Raw genomic sequence first — 21299 nt, forward strand, 5'->3', positions numbered from 1 at the left:
ATCCTGGGACTCCAGGATCACACCCTGGGCCAAAGGCAGACGCTAAACTGCTGAGGAGCCACCGAGGGATCCCTTATGAACACATTTTAAAAGTACCACACAATCTATTGATTTTTTTAAATTTCAGTAACATATTTTTAACTTCTAAAAGTAGCATATTTTTAACTTGGGGGGTACCTGGGTGGCTCAAGTGGTTAAGTGTCTGCCTTTGGCTCAGTTTGTGATCCTGGGGTCCTGGGATCGAGTCTCCTGTCAGGCTTTCCACAGGGAGCCTGCTTCTCCCTCTGCCTATGTCTCTGCCTCTCTCTCTGTGTCTCTCATGAATAAATAAATAAATATCAATCAATAAAAGCTCTACTTAGTTCTTTTTCAGCTCCTTAATGGCACTTTTTATAGTTTCCTTTTTATCAGGTTTTGCTATATAATAAACTTTAAAAACCTGGTGGCTTAAAACAACTACTTATTTAGCTTACAATGCTGGTCAGCAGTTTGGACTGGGATCATCTGGGAGATTCTTCAGTTGTCCACTGGGTTCCACTGTGTGTCTGTGGCCAGCTGTGTGTTGGCTTGGCTGCTTTTGCTTTTAGGGCCTTGCTGGCTGTTAACAGGATGTTGTTACTCTCTGCCATTTGTCTTATCCTCCACATGTCTCTCTCTTCTCTTCAGCAAGGTGGCCTGAGCTTGTTGTTCTGGAGAAGGCAGGAGTTCAAGACAAAGCAGACACACACATGGCCTCTTAGAGCCTTGGGTTGGCATTGGCAGGTCTTTTCTGCTGCATTCTATTAGCAAAAAGTAAGTTACAAATTCAACTTAAAGAGGAGATGAAATAAAAAGGAGTTGCACTTGACGGGAGCTGCAAAGTCATATTGCAAAGAATGTGGAAATGTAGGAAAATGTAGAGAATTGGGCCCATTTTAAAAATCAATCTGTAGGGGGCACGTGGGTGGTTCAGTGTCTGAGTGTCTGTGGCTCAGGTTGTGATTCCAGGGTTCTAGGATCCAGTCCTGTATCAGACTTCCCGCAAGAAGCCTGTTTCTCCCTCTATGTCTCTTCTTCTGTTTCTCATGAATAAATACAATCTTAAAAAAAAAAATCAATCTGTAAAAGCACTCCTATCGGTCTTAAGAGTTAACTTGCTTCAAGCTTATGTACTCCTTGCTTGCTGACCTAAGTCCCTTGGTCTATAGCAGAAACAGCCTACTTTCCTTGGGATTTGCTGGTGGTTCTCAAACACCATCTTCCCTGTCCAGCCAAAGCTGGAGGGTTTTAAAGAAGGCATGGGAAAAAGGGAGGGGGGCTACGTGCAGAAGCAGGTGTTCAGATGCTTACTTATATATTGAAAAGACACTGAATAGACTTACAGGCATTAGTGGTAGCTATTTTCAAAGGTAGTTAGGCCTTATCTTCTGGGAAAGTTTGGTGTTTCATGCCTCAAGGCCAGTGGTCTCCTGTAAATTTACCACATACTTAGCTTTTTTATAGTTTTTATCTGAAAAGGCTAGTAGCCGATGCCTTTGCAGGTCAGTTTTTCTTGCTTATGTTTGCTGCTTTTTTACATATTTTAATTTCTTTTCATGGGCTGGACATTTTATATGAAAATGTTATGTATGGTAATAATCTGAGTTGTATGACCTAGTATTTTCCTCCAAATGGGATAATACCTTAATCCCCAATTTTCCTCTCAGTTTTTAGTAACGATTTTTAATACAAAAAGGGACTGCCTATAATATAAACAAGAAAAAGTAAACTTCCCTTCAGTTGTCTGGGAAGTGGACCCTGATTCGTGCCGGGAATCAAGCAGTCCCTCCCCAATAGGAGCCAGTCAGGTCACTGGCCTAGCCTACTGTTTGAGGCTTCCTTTTCATTATTCCTGCAATTTCCAGTGTCCCATAGGCATTATAGTAAGGAAAACTCAACAACTCCGTTTCCCAAATATGTGCTCTATTTTCCTGCCTTGATACAATTCTCTCCCCTAATGAAAGTGAAAGAAGGAGAATCCCAAGGTCGCCGGTTAAAAACTCTAATAGATTGGATTATAGATCAAGAAGCGAACCAGGGAAAAAAAAAAAAAAAAAAAAAGCAATCAGACCGGCGCCTGCGCAGAGCCGCCGAGGAGCAAGAGGGCGTGCGCGGGGGCGGGGCGGCGCATGCGCGCCGCGACCTGTGGCCCATGCGCAGTGCCGGGTCCAACCTCCTCTCACGCGTTGGTTGTTACTCCAGCTGCCGGGCCCTCGCGAGGGTGATGGATTTTGAGAATCTTTTCTCCAAACCCCCCAACCCGGCTCTGGGTAAAAAACCGACCGCGGACTTTGATGAAAGGTGATTCCCTGTCTTTTCACGCTTTGATCTCAGGGGCCCCTCCGGGGTCTGCCTTTTGGTTCGCGAGGACCACGCCGCGGGGTCGCGGGAGGGCGAGCGCGTGGGGTCCGCCTGGCCGGCGAGGGGGGTCAGACGTGGAGAGGTCTCTTTGGGGCCGCAGGGATGGAAGCCGGAGATGGGGCTCTCCGTTCGTCAGCCGCCACGGCCAGAGGTACCAGGACCCTGCTGGAGGGGAGCAGCGGGGTCCCGGCGGCAATGCGGTGGGGCCGAGGGGGGCCCAGGATGTTCCCTTTTCTCTGCGCTTCTGACCGCGGTTAGAAACCTCCGTGTGTTCCCACTGTACTCGTCCCTCCACCAGACCGTCAGCTCCTAGCGCACAGGTTGCTCACTGACACATGCTAAACGCTTTTTTTTTTCTTTTCTTTTTTTCTTTTTGTGGAAAAAAATCGAAACCCTAAGTTCATGAAGCAACGAGGGTAAATAGTGAATGGTTTACCTTTAGTTCGTTGATTTGTATCAAAAAACCCGAAAGACCATAATAAAGCAGCAAACGCCATTGGGATGTAACATTTCCTATAGGTTGAGAAAGGAACTGACAGCACTGGCTAAATGGTGCTAGTTTATTGATGTGCTTAGAGACGTGTATAGTGCAGTGTGTTTACACCCAGATATTCATTTACTTTTTTTTTTCTGTTTGAAGTGCTAAAAACCAACTTCTAAACCTGTTTTTTCCCCCTAGTTTCCCTGAGCTGAAACCAAGACACACAGACAGCCTTTTCTTCCCTTTATTTCTCTCATTCTCAGCATATCCATCCCTTATTCTGGTTGATTTTTACCTCGCGATAGCACTCAAATATGTTCACTTCTCTCTGTCACAAATACTTTAAGTAAAATCACTATCTTAATTCAGGCTACTGTCAAGAGTTTTACTAAGGGCTTTACGTGAAATATGTCATTTATTCTTAACCTTGAAAATAAGATCTTGTCCTTGTTTTTGCAGATGAGAAAATTGAGGCACAGAGAGGATAGATTGCACAGTGTAAGTGGCAGAACTAGGATTAAGTTATCCATGTTTGTGTTTCTAAGCCAAAACAACTAAAATAAAATACGATCTGTAAATATTGAAAAGAGACAAACTACCTGCTACCTGCAGATTATATGATCACCTACAAAGGAAGTCAAGTGGAATCAGTTAAACTATTAAAATACATAAGAGAATTCAGCAAGGTGAATCATCACAAAAAAAGACAATAACTGTGTAAGGAAACAATAGCAGCTATCAATTTGGAAATGTGTTGGACCAAAGACTATTCACAAAAACTTTACTGAACTACATGAAAGACACTTCTGGATTTTTGCCAAAATGTTAGGTAAAGAATAGTATTGAAGTATGGAAAGCATCTGTGAACCATTCTTGTTCATATCCTTTGTCCGTTTTCCTCTTCATTAGTCTTTCTCTTTAAAATTTTAGGATCTCTAGTCTGCAGATATTTTGCATCCGATTTATTTGTCTTTTGACTCTGCTTATGGCATTATTTTCATTGCATAAAGGGTTTTTTTTTGTTTGTTTTAAATAAGGTCACATGAATAAATCTTTTATGGTTTTTGGATTTTTTTCCTAATAATTTTATGATGGGATTACTCATTTCTTGGGCACCTGCCATTTTCCTAGACCATGGGGCTATAGCAATAAATAAATAAAAGAGATAAACATCTCCCTGAGATTTATATTCTTCTGCTACAGACAATGCATAAATAGTATTTTAAGTGATGATAAATGCCATGGAGAAAAATGAAAGCTGGGTAGGGGGATAGGAAAGGTAGATATTTTATAGAAGGTAGTTAAAGAAAGCCTCAGTATATCACTAAGTAATATTTGAGTAGGGTGGTGAGGAAGGTTGATTTATAGCAGAATATAAAGGTTTTGAGGAGGAGTGAGCATGGTGTGATTAGGTGATGGGAGCAAAGTGGCTAGAATGACAGCTGGAGTGGACTTAGTGTGGCGGGACTTGAAGAGAAATAGGACTAGAGAAGTACCTGGGGATAAGGTCAGGGAGGCAGATCATGTAGGGGCTTGTAAGGTGTCATAAGAAGGACTTTGGCTTTCACCCTGAATAAGACAAAAGGCTATTTATTGGGAGGATTTCAACAGTGACATTTTAGCAGGGTCATTCTGATTGTGTTGAGAGTGGAATATAACAGGGCAAGGGTAGCTTGGATCATGGTATTAGTAGCAAGAAGCGACCAAATACGGATGTATTTTGAAGATAAACTTTATTTTCTCACAGATTGGTTGGGGAATATTAAAAGAAGAGTCTAAGTTGACTTCGAGGTTTTGGGTGATTAGAAAGGTGTCATTAGAAGGGTGAAGTTGCTGTTTAAAATAACAGGAGGATTAGGTCAAGAGTTCAGTTTGGGCTCTATTAAAAATATGTCAAGTCGCTATTCAGGTGGATATATTGGCTAGGAAGTTGGTCCTGCCTGCCTGAGCTCAAATCTCAGCTCTACTAGTTAACTAGGTGTGTGGCAAGTTTTATAAAGCTTTGTGTAATTCCGTTTTCTCATCTGTAAAATGGGCTTCTAAGCCCTAGTATATATGTTATAGGGCTGTTGCAATGTGGATAATATGCATAGAATCGCTTCTGGAACAGGGGAAGCATAATGCAAGTGTCAGCCGCTGCTGTTACTGCTCTTACAGTCATTATCGTCATGATTGCTTTGCCTCAGGAGATGTTGCTTCCTACTCTGTTAGATGATTTATTACTGCTAACTGGAGCAAAGAAGGTTTGCAACATTTGGTTTATTGGCTCTTGCAGTGATGGCTTCCATAGAGGCTCACAACTTGGTGCTTTATCTGATAGACGAAACTCAGGCTCTGTCTAGGGACAAATCAATGTTGAACTGGATGAAGCTGTGAAGCCTGAGCTCCTCCTGTAACTGCAAGAAAGCTCAAAGCCAACTATTCACATTCTTGTTCTGGTAGTGCATTCCATATGTAGGACGTTTTTTGAGAAAGTACACATTGCCTTCTTGACTTTATCTGGCATGTAACTCCTATCTTAAGCTTTTATTCAGTAGTCACTGCTTGCCCAGATACAAATGCTTTCAGCCCTCTGTATTTATGGTGTAAGCCATTATTTAGACTTACATATAAATTTCAGTGGCATCTTTGTTCACCAGTTTCTTTTTTTTTTTTTTTTTGTTCACCAGTTTCTTATATTTCCCGTATTCATCTTTCTTGGGTTCATTTTTCGTTTTGGTAGAGTATCCTCAAATCATTGTCTCAGACAATGTCTCTCTGCATGTTCAACTTCTCAATCCTTGCAAGTCTAGAAACACCTTTCTTTTTCATCTTCCTGCTTGAATATAAGTTAGGTCCTCTCCTGACCTTGAAAGGCACCTTGCATTCTACCTGAAATACTATTCTTCCCGTACGTTCCTTTGTTTGCTAACTTCTCTGTCTCTCTCTTTTTTTAAAGATTTTATTTATTTACTTGATAGAGTCAGAGTGTGCATGGGGGAAAGAGGGACAAGCAGACTCCCTGCTGAGCAGGGAGCCTGACACAGACTCCATCCCGGGACCCTGGGATTATGACTTGAGCTGAAGGCAGGTGCTTAATTGACTGAGCTACCCAGGTGCCTCACTAACTTTTTTTTAAAGTTTGTTTGTTTGTTTGAAGTAATCTCTGCACTCATTGTGGGGCTTGAACTCACAACCTGAGGATCAGGAGTGCACGCCCTATCTACTGAGCCAGCCAGGTGTCCCTATTTGCTAACCCTTACATATATTTTAAGCTTAGAAGACTTTGGCCCCCAAATCTAGGTTAAGAGTTCCCCATATATATGTACTATGGTATTCATACTATATTAAAATTTCTTTTTTTTTTTTAAAGATTTATTTCTTTATTCATGAGAGACACAGGCAGAAGGAGAAGCAGTCTCCTTGCAGGAAGCCCAATGTGGGACTCGATCCCGAATCCTGGGATCACACCTTAAGCTGAAGGCAGACGCTCAACCGCTGAGCCACCCAAGCATCCCTATATTAAAATTTCTGTATTTTTTTCCCTCCCAAGTACATAGGAAGTTCTCAGAAGGCAGGAACAAGGTCTTTTTCATCGTTGTATTCCAGGATTTAAAGCCTACAGCCTTGTATATGGTGGACACTCAATATTTGTTGAATGAATGGAACGATGAATGAATGGGTGGTTTATACAGCTCCTGATACTAGAACGTGAAGATTATGTAAACTAAAATTTCAGCTTTATGGTTTGCTTACAAACACAAGTTGACATGTACAGCCTATTATAAATTTGTACAATATTCCTTGGAGTATTTGGAGTAGAATTTGAATTTGGGACTTCTTTGAGGGCAAGTAGAAGATAAGCCAAAGCTGTGAATTTTAATGCTTTAATTTTAAAATGGTATGAACTATTTTCAGGTTGAAAAAACCATCTTGTGTCATTTGATGTTTTTGCTGCAGAATCGATGATGGAATAGATGATACAGAAGTTGAAGAAACACAAGAAGAGAAAATAAAATGGGAAGTAAAACTGGAATGTGAACGAATACCCAAAAAAGTAAGATTAAGTTGGCATATTGAAAAAACAGGAGTGAGTGTGAGAAATTTATCAGGGGTCCTATTTGTCCCCGTTTAGTCAGCATTGGAGACCTAGTTGCCTATATCAAGGAAACCTGAAAAGACTTGAGAAAATTTATCATTCAGAAGCTTCGGTCATTTAACATGAACTGTTTTAGTGTATTGCTTTTATTTTGGTTTTCCTTTTTTGTTTGTTTGTTTGCTTTTTTAAGATTTTATTTATTCATGAGAGACGAGCCCAGGCTCTACTCGCAAGTGCATAAAACATCAGTGTGTAGTATCATAGCTGATTAAAAAGAGAACACCTAGGTAGAGTCAAGAAACAGCATTACCCTCTGATGCCTCTTTTCTCAGTCATATTCCTTTGTTTCCTACTAGAGATAACTAGAGTTCTAACTTGCATGCTAATCACTTCCTTGCTCTTCTTTAGAGTTTTAGTTTTACTACTAATGCTGTCATCCTTAAAAATACAGATTTTCCTTGCCTGTTTTTACACTTTATAGGAAGAGAATAAATAGTATTGTATGTATTCTTTCTGTTATCTTTTCTCAACATTATAAGATTCATAGTTGTAGCATATACTTTTTTTATTTTCTGAGCTGCAACATATGCCAATATTGAATATACTAGATTTCATTGTTGGTAGACATTTGGTCTGATTTCCATTTTTGGAGGTTATGGGTAGTGCTACTGCATTCTTTCACATGTATCCTGTTGCACAGGTGCTCGTATTTACCTAGGACTAAAACTGCTGGGTCTTACAGTATAAGCATCTTTACCTTTACCTTAATGCCAAACTCTACTCCAAAGTAGTTCTACCAGTTTTTATTCCCAGGGGTAGCGTATGAGAGACTGTATTTCTGTGGCTTCACATTTGATATTGTCATCATCATGTTTTTTGCCATCTGGTGAAGTAGCTCATTGTAACTAAGCTTGCATTTTCTTGATTACTATTGGGATGGAGCCTCTTTTCATATGTTTGTCTCATTTGGGTTTTTTGTTGTTGTTGTTGCCCGTTCAAGTCTTTCTGTCTTCTTCTTATAATTATTAGTTTCTCTGTGATTGTTTTTTTCTTGATTTACAGTTCTTTATTTTGGATTGTAAGGGTTTTTTTTCCCCTTCATTGTGGATTATGTATTGCAAATACCTGCTTATTTTGTAGCTTTACATGATGGTATTTTTTAATTAAAAGTTCATAATTTTAGTGTATTCAAATTTATTAACCTTCTTTGTAGTTAGTGTTTTCTGTGTTTTACTTAAATATCCTGAGATAATAAAAATATTTTACTGTAGTCTCTTCTAAAAGATTGTTTTGTTTTTCACATTTAAATTTATAGTCATCCATATTTATTTTTGTATCTGTATACTGTGAGGTAGGGGTGACAAATTCTGTTTTACTTTTTTTTCCTGTTGTCATTCTCAGTTGTTCTGGCACCATTCATTGAGGAAAAAGAATCATTTTCCCCCCGCTGGTCTGTTGTAAAAAAATCAAATGTTCATGTTTGATGGGTTTGTTTCTGGGCTCTGTTTCTTCCTCTGGTTTATCTGTCTAGCCCTCCCCCAAGATCTCACCATGTTAATTATTGCAGCTTTATAATGAGTTTGGATGAGGGATCTCTTCTGGACAGCAGGGTAGAACTTCTATTGTAAGTTGAGCAGATAGAGTGTATTTCTGATGGGGCTTGCTCCCAAATGCCAGGATGTAGAGGACTTCACACTGTCGTCTTAGTACCCACATAAGAAGACTGAGCTTTTATCAGACATTTTATTCAATTTCTTTATTCTCTTTTTTGCCTGTTTGAAAGTATTCTAGTGAAGGACAGGGCAGAGAGAATTTGTTACAATAGCTCTATCTGTTTTTATGTAGAATTTTTTTTTTTTTAAATTTTATTCATTTATTCATGAGAGACACAGAAAGAGAGGCAGAGACACAGGCAGAGGGAGAAGCAGGCTCCATGCTGGGAGCCCAATGTGGGACTCGATCCCCGGACACCAGTACCACTCCCTGAGCCAAAGGCAGGTACTAAACGCTGAGCCACCCAGGGATTCCCTGTTTTTATGTAGAATTTTAATTCATCCTCATTTATAGTCCCATTCTCACACTCCAGCCGAAGCCCAGCCTCCCAGTTATAACTTTCTGTTTTTCAAAAATTTGCCAAGAATTTGTTAAACTTTTCTCAATTACTGATGAATGCACTTCATGTCCTCCCTACCCCCATTAATATTAGGGAGCTATTTTTACATTTTTGTATTTTTATTTGGTATCTCAGGAAGCCATACTACCTCAATAAATCATCCTGAATTAAAAATCATTTGCTTAGAAAAACCCTTTATTTAGACTTCTTCATTAAAGAGAAAAAGTTATAGTATATTTGTATACTTTGTAAGTTATATAGAGAACAACAAATATCAAAGCAATGAGTTTATAGCTAGTTGCATGAAGAAAAGTATTAAAGCAGTCATTTGTATTTTGTGTATTTCATTGCCCTCTGAAAAGTCATATCAATTAGTAATATTCATCTCTAAGTATAATAAAACAACATAGTTAATGATTATTCTGGTTTTGTTCATGTTGCCATGTCATTTCATCTCTTTATTATAAATAAATCAGACATGTTATCACCTGTTAAAGGGGGTCTGCTTTGGTACATAATTTTATGTGTAAGTGAGCACTAATCACTCATTTGGATCATTGTGTTATTTTGATTCAGATATACTGAATAGAATCTCATCTCTGTGTATTTGACTAAGCCATACTCTATGGGAGCTGTTGAGTAATTGAATGACTCTCCCTGTGCTCACTAAATAAAATTAAAGACCCAAACCATGGTAAACATAATAATTATCACAGGAGTTAGCCAGCTTTTTCATAAAGGACCAGATAGTGCATCTTACCGTCTTTGTGAGCCATACTGTCCCTGTCACAAATAAACAGGTGAAGATAACACAGAAGTGAATGAATGGGTATGACTGTGTTCCAGCAAAACTTTGTTTAACGAAAACAGGAGGCCAGGCTGACAGCTGCCAACCCCTGACCAGAAGTTATGTTTACAAGTTTGTTCTACGGTATTAGTTTTAAAAGGTACTCTTTCTTGAAAACTTGGAGACAGGGAACTTGATGGCGTGATATTGTTGGATTGGTTAATAGTCTTGTCAAGTGTAATGAAGATGAGGTAGGTGTACATTGGAGCCACCATCAGGTTAGGAAATTTTCTCCCTTTGATTCTTCACTCAGGGAGCAAATTCATTTTATAGGCCTTAGATCATTCCTCTGGTGGTATGACTCCTAGATTTGTGTTAACCATCAAAAGTAAGCCATGAAGTTGGACCACCTAGTATATTTTATAATAGAGGTTTTCTGGTTTATTTGGTTTGAGTCTGCTGCCTTCATCAGTTGTGTGAAAGTAGATTAGAGTCCAGGTCCCAAAGCATGCTCTGGGGCAGGATGATTGGCCAATTTAACGGTACATATGTCATCTCTTCCTAATATCAAAATAGGAGCCCTCTGGCACTTGGACTTTTTTTTTTAATAAATCTTTTAATTAAAATGTATCCCAGATACAAACTGTAATTAGTTACACAACTTGATGTACTTGTGTCACCAAGTGTAGACACCTATATCAGTACTTGAAAATTCTTGTACACAAAGTATTTTAAGTTGTCTGCTGTGTGTGCACCTGGTTGAGTGTCTGCCTTTGGCTCAGGTCGTGATCCCAGTGTCCTAGGATCAAGTACTTATAGGCTTCCCACAGGGAGCCTGCTTCTCCCTCTGCCTGTGTCTCTGCCTCTCTCTCTCTCTGTCTCTCATGAATAAATAAATAAAATCTTAAAAAAAAAAAAAAAAGTTGTCTGCTGTGATCATCTCAGGCTGACTCAGGGTCAACTGCCATACCTGGGTTCCTATTCCAGTGGGTGCCTATGTTTGATTACAACAACAGAGTTAGAAAACTTTCTGAAAGTAAACTTGCTTACAGAGAACTGGGCACTTCTTTGTTCCTTGTCATCAGTGTGCTGCCACCAATGCCGTGTGTTACAGGAAAAAGAATAGGCTTTGCTAGTTGTGATATATCTTAGTATAGCAGATTTTTCACTTGGGCCATTACTGTTTATTTGTTCTTTTATGAAATGACGAGTTATTGAATTAAACCATTTAAAAGCATAGTTGATGGAAAGGGAGAGATAAAATGTAAATTATAATACTGTAGTTCAATCAAATTATATCAAATAATTAAGATTTGGGGTTTACTCTTTTGATTCAGTAAAGTACATCTAGTGTACAAATTGAGAATCTTCCATCAAATTTTCTTCAAGGATGGATTTGTTGTGTTGGGTTTTGTTGTGTTTGTTTTAAATTCTGGAAAATTTTAAATATTTAAGAGTGGAAAGAATAGTATACAAATCTCTATATACCCATCACCCAACCTCAGCAATGATCAGTTCTTAGCCCGTCTTTATTTCTTCTTTTTAGCCAGATTGTTTTGTATCATGCCAGCTGTTTAAAATTGAAAATTTAATTTTTAATTAGTTTAGGCACTTTGGGAACTCTACAACATCACCAAAGAATTTGCAATATAGAAAATCAAGAAGTAAGGACTACGATGTGTATAGTGATAATGATATCTGCAGTCAGGAATCAGAAGATAATTTTGCTAAAGAGCTTCAGCAGTATATACAAGCTAAAGAGATGGCAAATGCTGCTCAATCCTTACCATGTTCTGAAGAATCAAGGAAGAAAGAAGGAGTGAAGGATACCCAGAAAGGTAAGGGTGAAACTATTTTGTCATTTAAAGTCTTTCTAGAGGGATCCCTGGGTGGCGCAGCGGTTTGGCGCCTGCCTTTGGCCCAGGGCGCGATCCTGGAGACCCGGGATCGAATCCCACGTCGGGCTCCCGGTGCATGGAGCCTGCTTCTCCCTCTGCCTATGTCTCTGCCTCTCTCTCTCTCTCTGTGACTATCATAAAAAAAAAAAAAAAAAAAAAAAAAAAATTAAAAAAAAAAAAAAGTCTTTCTAGAGAACCAATCACAGTTGTCCATATTTGGACTCGGATTTGAGGAGTGGAGGGGATTTTCTCCTGCATTTTATCTCATAGTAAGATCATGCTTTCCATGGATCTCTACATCAGATGCGAGTTTGCACAGATGCGAGTTTGCATGACCTGAAACTCCCTACCCCTCTCCTGGCCATTCAGTATACAAATGCTTAGTTTGTAGGAAGAGAGTATAGGGCAGTTATCAAAGGCTTTGAAAGGGAGAGTGGTAAATTCTTGGCCTCTGCATATATGAAGGACAAGATATACCTGTTTGGGGCACGCCTCAGTGACTTAGTGGTTGAACGTTTGCCTTTGGCTCAGAACGTGATCCTGGTCCCTGGTTTGACTCCCACATCGGGCTCCCTGCATGGAGCCTGCTTCTCCCTCTGCCTGTGTCTCTGCCTCTCTCTCTCTCTCTCTCTCTCTCTCTCTCTCATGAATAAATAAATCTGTATTAAAAAAAAAAAAAAAACTTGCACAAGAGAGGAAGAAAAAGGGAGAGAATCCTAAGCAGACTCTGCACCAAGCACAGAGCCTGACATGGGGCTTGTTCCCACAACCCTGAAATCATGACCTGAGCTGAAACCAAGAGTCAGACACCTAAGCCATTGAGTCACCCAGGCACCCCTGTAGAGGATATTTCTTAAGAATAAACTGCTATTGTGCTTTTATGTTCTCATAAACTGAAATTAAAGTATTAACACTTAGTGTTTACGATTTAAACACATCAAATTAACTTTCTTGTTTTTAGCTGTTAAACAAAAAAACAAAAACCTTAAAGCTGTTCAGAAAAATGGTAAACAGAAGAAAATGAAGCGAAAATGGGCTGGTGCTGGACAGAAAGGATCAAACATCTCACTGCGGAGCAGTGGCTCACTGGAAAAGGTACAAGAGTATAGACATGCAGAAAGACACCTACATGCTGCAGAATTTTTATCTTACACTTCAGGGACAAGCCATAAGACAAGGGTTCTCTGATGGTGAAAAATGTCCTCACTGTCTGTGGGTTCTCCGTGTCATCCCTTGTCACTGTTGCAGCTGCCTTCCTCTCGCTTGTTAGGTGCCAGCACCATTGTGAAGCCTTAGTGTTGTGCTTGTTTACCTGAATACATGCACACAAATCCCTTGATTTTGGAGTGTTGTACTGTCAGTGACTGGAAAAACATGGGAAGCAAGGAGAAGATAAAGTATCCAAGAGAACACTTCAAAAGTCACAGAGTCTTAACAGAGTTTCTAGTATTGCAGTCTCTGTGGAAATGAAACATGAATATTCCTGAGCTTTAGCCTTCCAAAACACCCCCAACCCTCCTGGTATTTTGATTTTGCTCTGTAGAAGGACCTCTTCTTTGGTCTGCAGATATATTCAGGATGGGACAATAAGTGACTACTGTGAACTCTGCCTTTCTCAGGGCTTCGAAACTAACCTTTTTTGTTATGCTTTGTCTAGAAGACAAGAGTTAGGGGTGGTAAAATATTAGAAAGTTCAAATATTAATAGACTGAAACATATTTATATAAAATCTTGCCTTGCTTCTGTATTTTACAAATGAGGAATTTGAAGCCCTGGGGGTTCAGACAACTGCTCAGAGTCACACAGGGCCAGGCCACAGCTGGAGCTTGCTTTCCCGACCCTGTCTGCAATCCTTTCATTTGGTTTACATTAACTCAAGTAATTTTTCAGCTGACAGCCCTTCTACATGAGGAACGAACTGTAAACATGTATGTTGGAGTTTAATAACATAGTTAAATAAAACCAAAGATTTACTCTGACACGTATTTATTAGACACGTAACTTTGATGGTGTTAAGTGGAAATTTGACATTATTACAGAGCAGATCACAAAAATGTAGTTAAGTCCCTTCTTTGCACACTGAATTTCTAAAACTGTATTCAGAAATTTGGTATGCGAAAGCTATAAATTGTACCACAAGTTAACAAGCTAAAAATGGTTTATGTTTCTGAAGAGCTAAAATGTATTATGCAATTCCCCTTTGGTTTTTTATATAAAAGTTGCCTTCTGTTTTTATATCTCTTTTGCCATCGTTGAGGTTATATTTGTTGTTACATTTTTTAATGTGAGCTGGTTATTATTCTCTGCTCTCACTCAGTGAGCATCTCCTTGAAATGAAAGATCACATTGCTTTTGGTTCACTTTATTGGTTTTAGTTTTGTCTCCATTGTTCTGAAGAGGCTTATTCCTAGACTGGTTTTTATCACAAGTAGTAGCACTTTCATTAAAAAATATTTTTTTATCCGATCTTTAAAAATAAGGGCAAAGTATAATAAAATATTCAAATTGCACAAACACAAATATTCAATGCTGGAATGCTATTGTAATTGGCAGAATATTTATTTTTCAGTTGATGTGCAAAAGTTCAAATCCTACAAATGAAGGCCAATTAAAAAGTTATAAAGGTAGTTAAAATAATTTTGTGCAATGGAATAAAATGTTTAAATTTCTATTTCTCACAATTAGTTCTTTGTTTTTGTTTTCAAAGGATGATAAACCTAAAGAGAAGCAGCAGCATGTGAGAATGAGTCAGGGATTCATCAACCAACATACGGTGGAACGCAAGGGGAAACAAATTTGTAAATATTTTCTTGAGCGGAAATGTATTAAGGTATAAAAATCTACGTAAGCAAAAGTATAATAAAATGTAAGGTATAGCAAAAATGTACTAAAGCTAACTTTTGTTTCCCTTAGATAGTCTAAAAGCATACCTATATATTTTTGTAATTGTTTCCTTTTGGGAAAGATTAAACTAGAAAACTGTATTGAAATATTCTTTTAGGTTTACTTTTTTTTTCTGATGGTTTATTCATGAAAGACACAGAAAGAGAAAGGCAGAGACATAGGCAGAGGGAGAAGCAGGCTCCAGGGAGGGAGCTCGATGTGGGACTCAATCCTGAGACCGCAGATCACACCCTGAGCCAGGGGCAGGTGCTCAACCGCTGAGCCACCGAGGTATCCCTTCTTTTATGTTTAAGAAGAGTTTTTTAAAAAATATTTTGTGTTAAAAATGTTTAGGACTTAACAGGATTTTAAGCAGTTAGGTGTGGTGTGGTTATAAGAGAGTTCTTTAAGAATTAGACTGTTGGGGATGCCTGGATAGCTCAGCAGTTAAGCGCCTGCCTTCAGCCCAGGGCGTGATCCTGGAGTCCTGGGATCGAATTCCACATTGGGCTCTCTGCATAGAGCCTACTTCTCCCTCTGTCTATGTCTCTGCCTCTCTCTCTCTCTGTGTCTTTCATGAATAAATAAAATCCCTTTAAAAAAATTAGACTATAGTTAAAAAAAAAAGTTTTATACTTTAATTTAATGCTTCTAAGACTTTCTGGGATCATTTGCTTATCTTAAGCTCAGTAGGAATTGAATGACTTGGGACGCCTGGGTAGCTCAGCAGTTGAGCGTCTGCCCTCGGCTCAGGGCATGGTTCTGGAGTCCCAGGATCGAGTCCCACATTGGGCTCCCTGCATGGAGCCTGCTTCTCTCTCTGCCTGTGTCTCTGCCTCTATGTCTCTATGTGTCTCTTTTGAATAAATAAATAAAATCTTAAAAAAAAAGAAAAAGGAATTGAATGACTTAATTGTGAGAAATAATGGCTTTTTGTTGGTCCTTCTTTTGGCCCAGGGAGACCAGTGTAAATTTGACCATGATGCAGAGATAGAGAAGAAAAAGGAGATGTGTAAATTTTATGTACAAGGATATTGTACCAGAGGTGAAAACTGTCTGTATTTGCATAATATCCTTTATCACAAGTTATAATAACTTTACTTTTTCTGAATATTTACATGAGCATTTTAAATATGTATAATTTTGAATGAAACTTGTGTTTTAGCTATGGTAAAATCATGTTATTCAAGCCCAACCCAGTATCAAAGTGGTTAAATTGTATAGATATTTTTTCCCCAAGAAAGAAAAGAGATTCTTTAGTAATTCTCTCAAATGAAGATCCTTCACCTAGTTAGTACAGCAGCAGGTTCATAAGACCTATTCAACCCCCAGAAAGACTGTCAGAATTTCTGCTGTGACATTAACTAAGTGTGTTTATATTCATATAAGCTGCTTTGTTGTTTCAGGTTTTTTTTTTTTTTTTTTTTAATGCTTTTACTTTTAAGTAATCTCTATACCCAACGTGGGACTTGAATTTTACAACCCAGAGATCAGGAGTTGCATGCTCTGCCAATTGAGCCAGCCAGGTGCCCTCATATAAGCTACTTTGTTTTTTGTTTTTTGTTTTTTGTTTTTTTAAAAAAAGGAATTGCATAGTTTGGGAGTACTTGTTTTCTCTATATTCTGTACTGAATGGAGGTTAACTGTCCCTTAATTTGGTAAATAACCCTAACTCTTTAGTACAAATGGTGCAGACATGTTGTAAAAACGTGGAACATAAACATTTTAGGGTAATAGCACCTTTGGGTATTACCAAAGTTGTTTTCCTTCAGTCATTCAATAGAAGGAATCTCAAATTCTAACTTGAGAGTTTTTTCCTAGAAAACAATATTGAAGTTGTTTAAATTGATCCTATTTTAAACAAGCCTAATATCTGAAGGATATAGATTTATAATATTTATCATTGTTACTGACTTTAATTCCCCCACCCCAAAAGAGTGGTTTAAAAATAATCTCATTTCTTTTTTTTTCAATAATCTAATTTCTTAAAGTATTTGAAGTACACATCCTTTTTTTATATCAATGAAACATACCTATGGTTTATTATAAAAATAGATATGAAGAAAATATCCTGTGATAGCCATTAAACTTGATTTATATAATTATCCTAAAATTAGATGTTTCATGTAATTCAATTAAGAATGTATTGTCTCATATTTTAAGAGAGATTTAGTGTTTCTTCTACTAGGAAAGGCCTTTATATAGTGAAAATAAAATCAGGAAATTAATAACAAATTATTTTAGTTGGATTAAAGTTGTTCTCCTCCTTAACACTTGGATTACATGAATATCCTTGCAAGTTTTACCATACAGGAACAAAATGTTATCAGGGTGAATATTGCAAGTTTTCCCATTCTCCACTGACTCCTGAAACACAGGAATTGTTGGCTAAAGTAAGTATAATTTTAACTTTTGTTTTTCTTTTTTAAAGAATATGTTTGAACTAAGGGTGAGAATTTGGAAACACACTGTTTTTTAAGGTTACTATATGGGACATATTAGGACTGACAATCTTAGAATTTATTTCCATTTAGAAAATTATTATTCACGTGTGTGTATTTTTTTGTTAAAGGAAAATTCATACTACTGTTGGTGAGAACATGCCAGTTTATACTTCTTACTTATATAAGTATATGTATATGTTGTATATTGTCACACTGTTTTGTACTTATTATAGAAGTATAAACTGGCATGTTCTCAAAACCTTCAATATATTTCAACTTTAGTAGCTTTGCTAACCAAAGGAAAACAAAGTAAGTAGGAAAACTTGTACTCCTGTTATACTCTTAGAAGGAATGCTAAGAATCATTGGGTCGTAAATATTTTAGAGTTACATCAAAACATAAGTAGTTATTTCACGAGTTTTCTTCAAATATGCTTTTAGTCAATAAGGAAAGATAAATTAAAAAATAATAGTCATTTACATACTCTCATTTCCTGTATGTTAGTTGGAATTAGTGTCTTCAAAATTAAATTGCAATATAAGTGAAAAGAAAAGATTATCTTAGAACCAAGCCATACCGTCCTGTGGCAGAGGGTTCTCTTGAGTGTATGTAAATATTAGAAAGTCAAAGATGCTTATTTTTGGATATTTTTAGGTTATAAAAATGAAGGCTTACCCTGGAACTAAAATCATACCAAATATTTTGGTACTAATATGAAATATATATGGAAAAAAGATAGATGTAAAAGTTATCTTTCAGGCTTACAGTAAATATTAGATGATTACTAGGATAAATAGTATTGGAATCACTAGACAATTACAAGAGCATTATGATGTAGCTGAATTAGACATTGATGCATAAAAATGATTGTGATTTTTTTTCATATTAGGTTTTGGATACTGAAAAGAAATCATCATGAAAATAAAAGGCATAAAAAAGGTAAAATTAGCATTTAGCGTGTTTCTTTTTTTCTCTCTGAAGCATCTCTAGAAATTGGCTTGGAAGCATAGGACTTTTCCATTTTCTAAAATAGAATCTTTTTCTTTCTCTTCTCTCACTAAAAAATTACAAAATTTTTGATACATATACATAGATATATATGTCCACCTTCTTGGACCTGCTTCTCTCTTTTGGTTTGTTACTATCTTTTGTATTTGATGTACTAACTAGTCTAGTTTTGCTTGTGTTTGGATTTTATTTTTTTTTTTAATTTTTTAATTTATTTATGATAGTCACACAGAGAGAGAGAGAGAGAGAGAGGCAGAGACATAGGCAGAGGGAGAAGCAGGCTCCATGCACCGGGAGCCCGACGTGGGATTCGATCCTGGGTCTCCAGGATCGTGCCCTGGGCCAAAGGCAGGCACCAAACCGCTGCGCCACCCAGGGATCCCCCGTGTTTGGATTTTATAAATATTCTGTGTATTTATTGGTGACTTGCTATTTTCACTCAACATTACATTTCTTTTTTGATGAGGTGGAGAAAGAGTCTGAGTGAGCAAGCAGGGGAAAGGGGTTGGGGGAGAGGGAAAAGAGCATCTCAAGCAGTCTCCATACCCAGTGTACAGCCCAGTGCAGGGCTTGATCTCACAATCTAGACACCTTTGTCAGAAATCAGTTGTCTATAAATATAAGAATTTCTAGACTTTCAGTTGTGTTCTGTTGCTTTCTATGTTTATCCTTGTATTTTATATGTTATGCTCTATATGTTGCTTGTTCAATGTGTTTATCTGTATATGTTGTCACACTGTCTTGTGATTACTATGGCTTTATACCAAGTTTTTTTTTTTTACTTTTATTTATTTTTAAAGAATTTATTTATTCACGAGAGACACAGAGAAAGGGAGAGGCAGAAACACAGGCAGAGGGAGAAGCAGGCTCCATGCAGCCCGACACGGAACCTGATCCCAGGACCCCAGGATCACACCCTAGGCTGAAGGCAGCGCTAAACCGCTAAGCCACCTGGGCTGCCCTGTGCTGGGATTTTGACAGAGATTTGCGTTGATATGTGGAGAATTGCCATGTTCTATGTTCTGTGAATATGGAATGTATCTCAATTTATTTAGATCTTTAGTTTCTCTCAGTTTTGTAGTTTTCAGTGTACAAGTATGTTGTTTACACTTCTTGTGTTAAGTTTACTTACACATATTTTTTCCTCTTTGATGCTCTTGATGAATGGAATGGTTTTTATTTTTTAATTAAAAAAATTTTTTTAAAGATTTTATTTATTTATTTGAGAGAGAGAGTGAGAGAGAGCAGGAGCTGGAGGCGGGGAGAGGGAGTAGCAGGCTCCCTGCTGAGCAGGGAGCCAGATGTGGGGCTCGATCCCAGGACCCTGGGATCATGACCTGAGCCAAAGGCAGCCGCTTAGCTGACTGGGCCACCAGGCGCCCTGAACGGAATGCTTTTGAAACTTCATTTTTGGATCATATATTCAGGTATAGAGAAATAGAACTGATTTTTGCGTTTTGATCTTGTTTCCTGAGACTTTGCTGTACTCATTTATTAGCTCTGTAGGTGTGTATGTATGTTCCTTAGGAATTTCTATATATTCTCTGAGAATAAAGATGGTTTTACTTCTTCCTTTCTAAACTGGATGCCTTTCTTTCTTTTGATTGAGTGATTTCACTGGCCAAAACCTCTTGTGCAATGTTACATAGAAGAAACAGCACACATCATTGACATTTCCTGGTATTGGGCAAAAACCATTCAGCCCTTCACCATTGTGTATGATTTTAGTTGTAGGTTTTTCAGAGATGCTCTTCATTGGTTTGAGGAAGTTCCCTTCTATTTTATTGAGAGCTTTTATTGTGGATGGGTGTTGGATTTTGTCAAATGTGTTTTCCTTATTTACTAAGATGCTCATATCATTTTCCCCCTTTATCCTATTAACATGATATAGTACATTATTATGACATATTCAGATGTTAAACCAGTCTTGCATTCTTGAGATAAATCCCACTTGGTTATGGCGAATAACCTGTTTTGAATATTTTTGGATTTGGTTTGCTAATATTTTATTAAGGATTTTTATTCTATTCCTATATAGCTTTCTTCTCTTATGATGTCTCTTTCTAGCTTTGCTGTGAGGGTACTGGCTTCTTCAAGTGAATTGAGAGATGTTCCTTCTTCCTTTATTTTCTGGAAGAGTTTTTGAAGGATTGGTATTATTTCTTCTTTAAATATGTGGTAGAATTTACCAGTGAAGACACCTGAGTCTGAGTTTTTAACAGAAGATTTTACATATTGATTCAGTTTCTTTCCTTTTAATGGGTTTATTCAGGGTTTGTTTGTTTTTTTTTTCCTTGAATCAGTTTTGGTAAGTTGTATTTTCCTGTTAATTTTGCTATTTCATCTAAGTTGTCTACTTTGGTGGCATAAATTTATCCATAATATTGTTTTATAATCCTTTTGAGTTCTATATCAAAAACATTTCTGTATCAAGAAGAGATTTCTGTGTCAACAATTTTGAGTTCTGTATCATAGTGATGTGTCCCCCTTTTGTTCCTCATTTTGGTACTTTTAAGTCTACTTTTTTTCTCTTGATCAGTGTAACTAAATGTCTGTTTTGTTGATCTTTCAAAGAACCAACTTGATTTCATTGATTGTTCTCTATTTTTTTATTGATATCTAATCAATTTTTAAAATTTCCTTCCTAAAAAAAATAAAAATAAAAAAAAAATAAAATTTCCTTCCTTTTGCTTACTCTGTGTTTAGTTTGTTCCTGTGTAGATTTTAGAGTCAGTTTCCCGAACCCCTCTCCCCCCCAGCAAAGCAAAACAAAAACAAATGCTTTGGGGTTTTTCTTGTTTTGTTTTGTTTTTAAAGATTTTATTTATTTATTCATGAGAGAGGCAGAGACACAGGCAGAGGGAGAAGCAGGCTCCATGCAGGGAGCCTAATGTGGGACTCGATCCTGGGACTCCAGGATCACGCCCTGAGCCGAAGGCAGGTGCCAAACCACTGAGCCACCCAGGGATCCCCATTTTGGGCTTTTTTTGATAGTATTTCTTTAGCTGTGTACATCAGTTTGGAAACAATTGAGAGCTTTTTGAAAGTGAGTTTTTCAGTCCATGAATATGTTGTCTATAGTCTTCAAATGTTTTTTTGATAAAGTTATCATTTGCCCCAGTGGGCCTACACATTTTTGTTAGATTTTTTTTTTTCTCAAATACTTAATAATTTTGGATGTTATTCTTACTCCTATTTTCAAAGTTGATTTTTCTGAATTGAATTAGC

The 21299-nt window shown here is 37.6% G+C and overlaps 1 protein-coding gene across 4 annotated transcripts in view; it reads left to right on the forward strand.

Annotated features, from left to right (window-relative positions):
• Positions 1–2162: 2162 nt before the first annotated feature.
• Positions 2163–21299, forward strand: part of ZC3H8 (zinc finger CCCH-type containing 8) — a 28661-nt gene continuing 9524 nt past the window's right edge. For 2 of the 4 annotated variants that reach the window (XM_041757277.1, XM_041757273.1), the window contains exons 1-8: positions 2163–2319; positions 6800–6896; positions 11442–11676; positions 12698–12831; positions 14444–14566; positions 15577–15688; positions 16903–17012; positions 17953–18002. In XM_041757277.1, coding sequence (XP_041613211.1) covers positions 2171–2319; positions 6800–6896; positions 11442–11676; positions 12698–12831; positions 14444–14566; positions 15577–15688; positions 16903–17012; positions 17953–17982 — 990 coding nt within the window. In that variant the 5' untranslated portion in view covers positions 2163–2170 and the 3' untranslated portion in view covers positions 17983–18002. The other 2 variants (XM_041757276.1, XM_041757275.1) reach the window with 2 other exon arrangements.

Source organism: Vulpes lagopus, chromosome 5 (assembly GCF_018345385.1).
Source record: "Vulpes lagopus strain Blue_001 chromosome 5, ASM1834538v1, whole genome shotgun sequence".
Lineage (NCBI taxonomy): Eukaryota > Metazoa > Chordata > Mammalia > Carnivora > Canidae > Vulpes > Vulpes lagopus.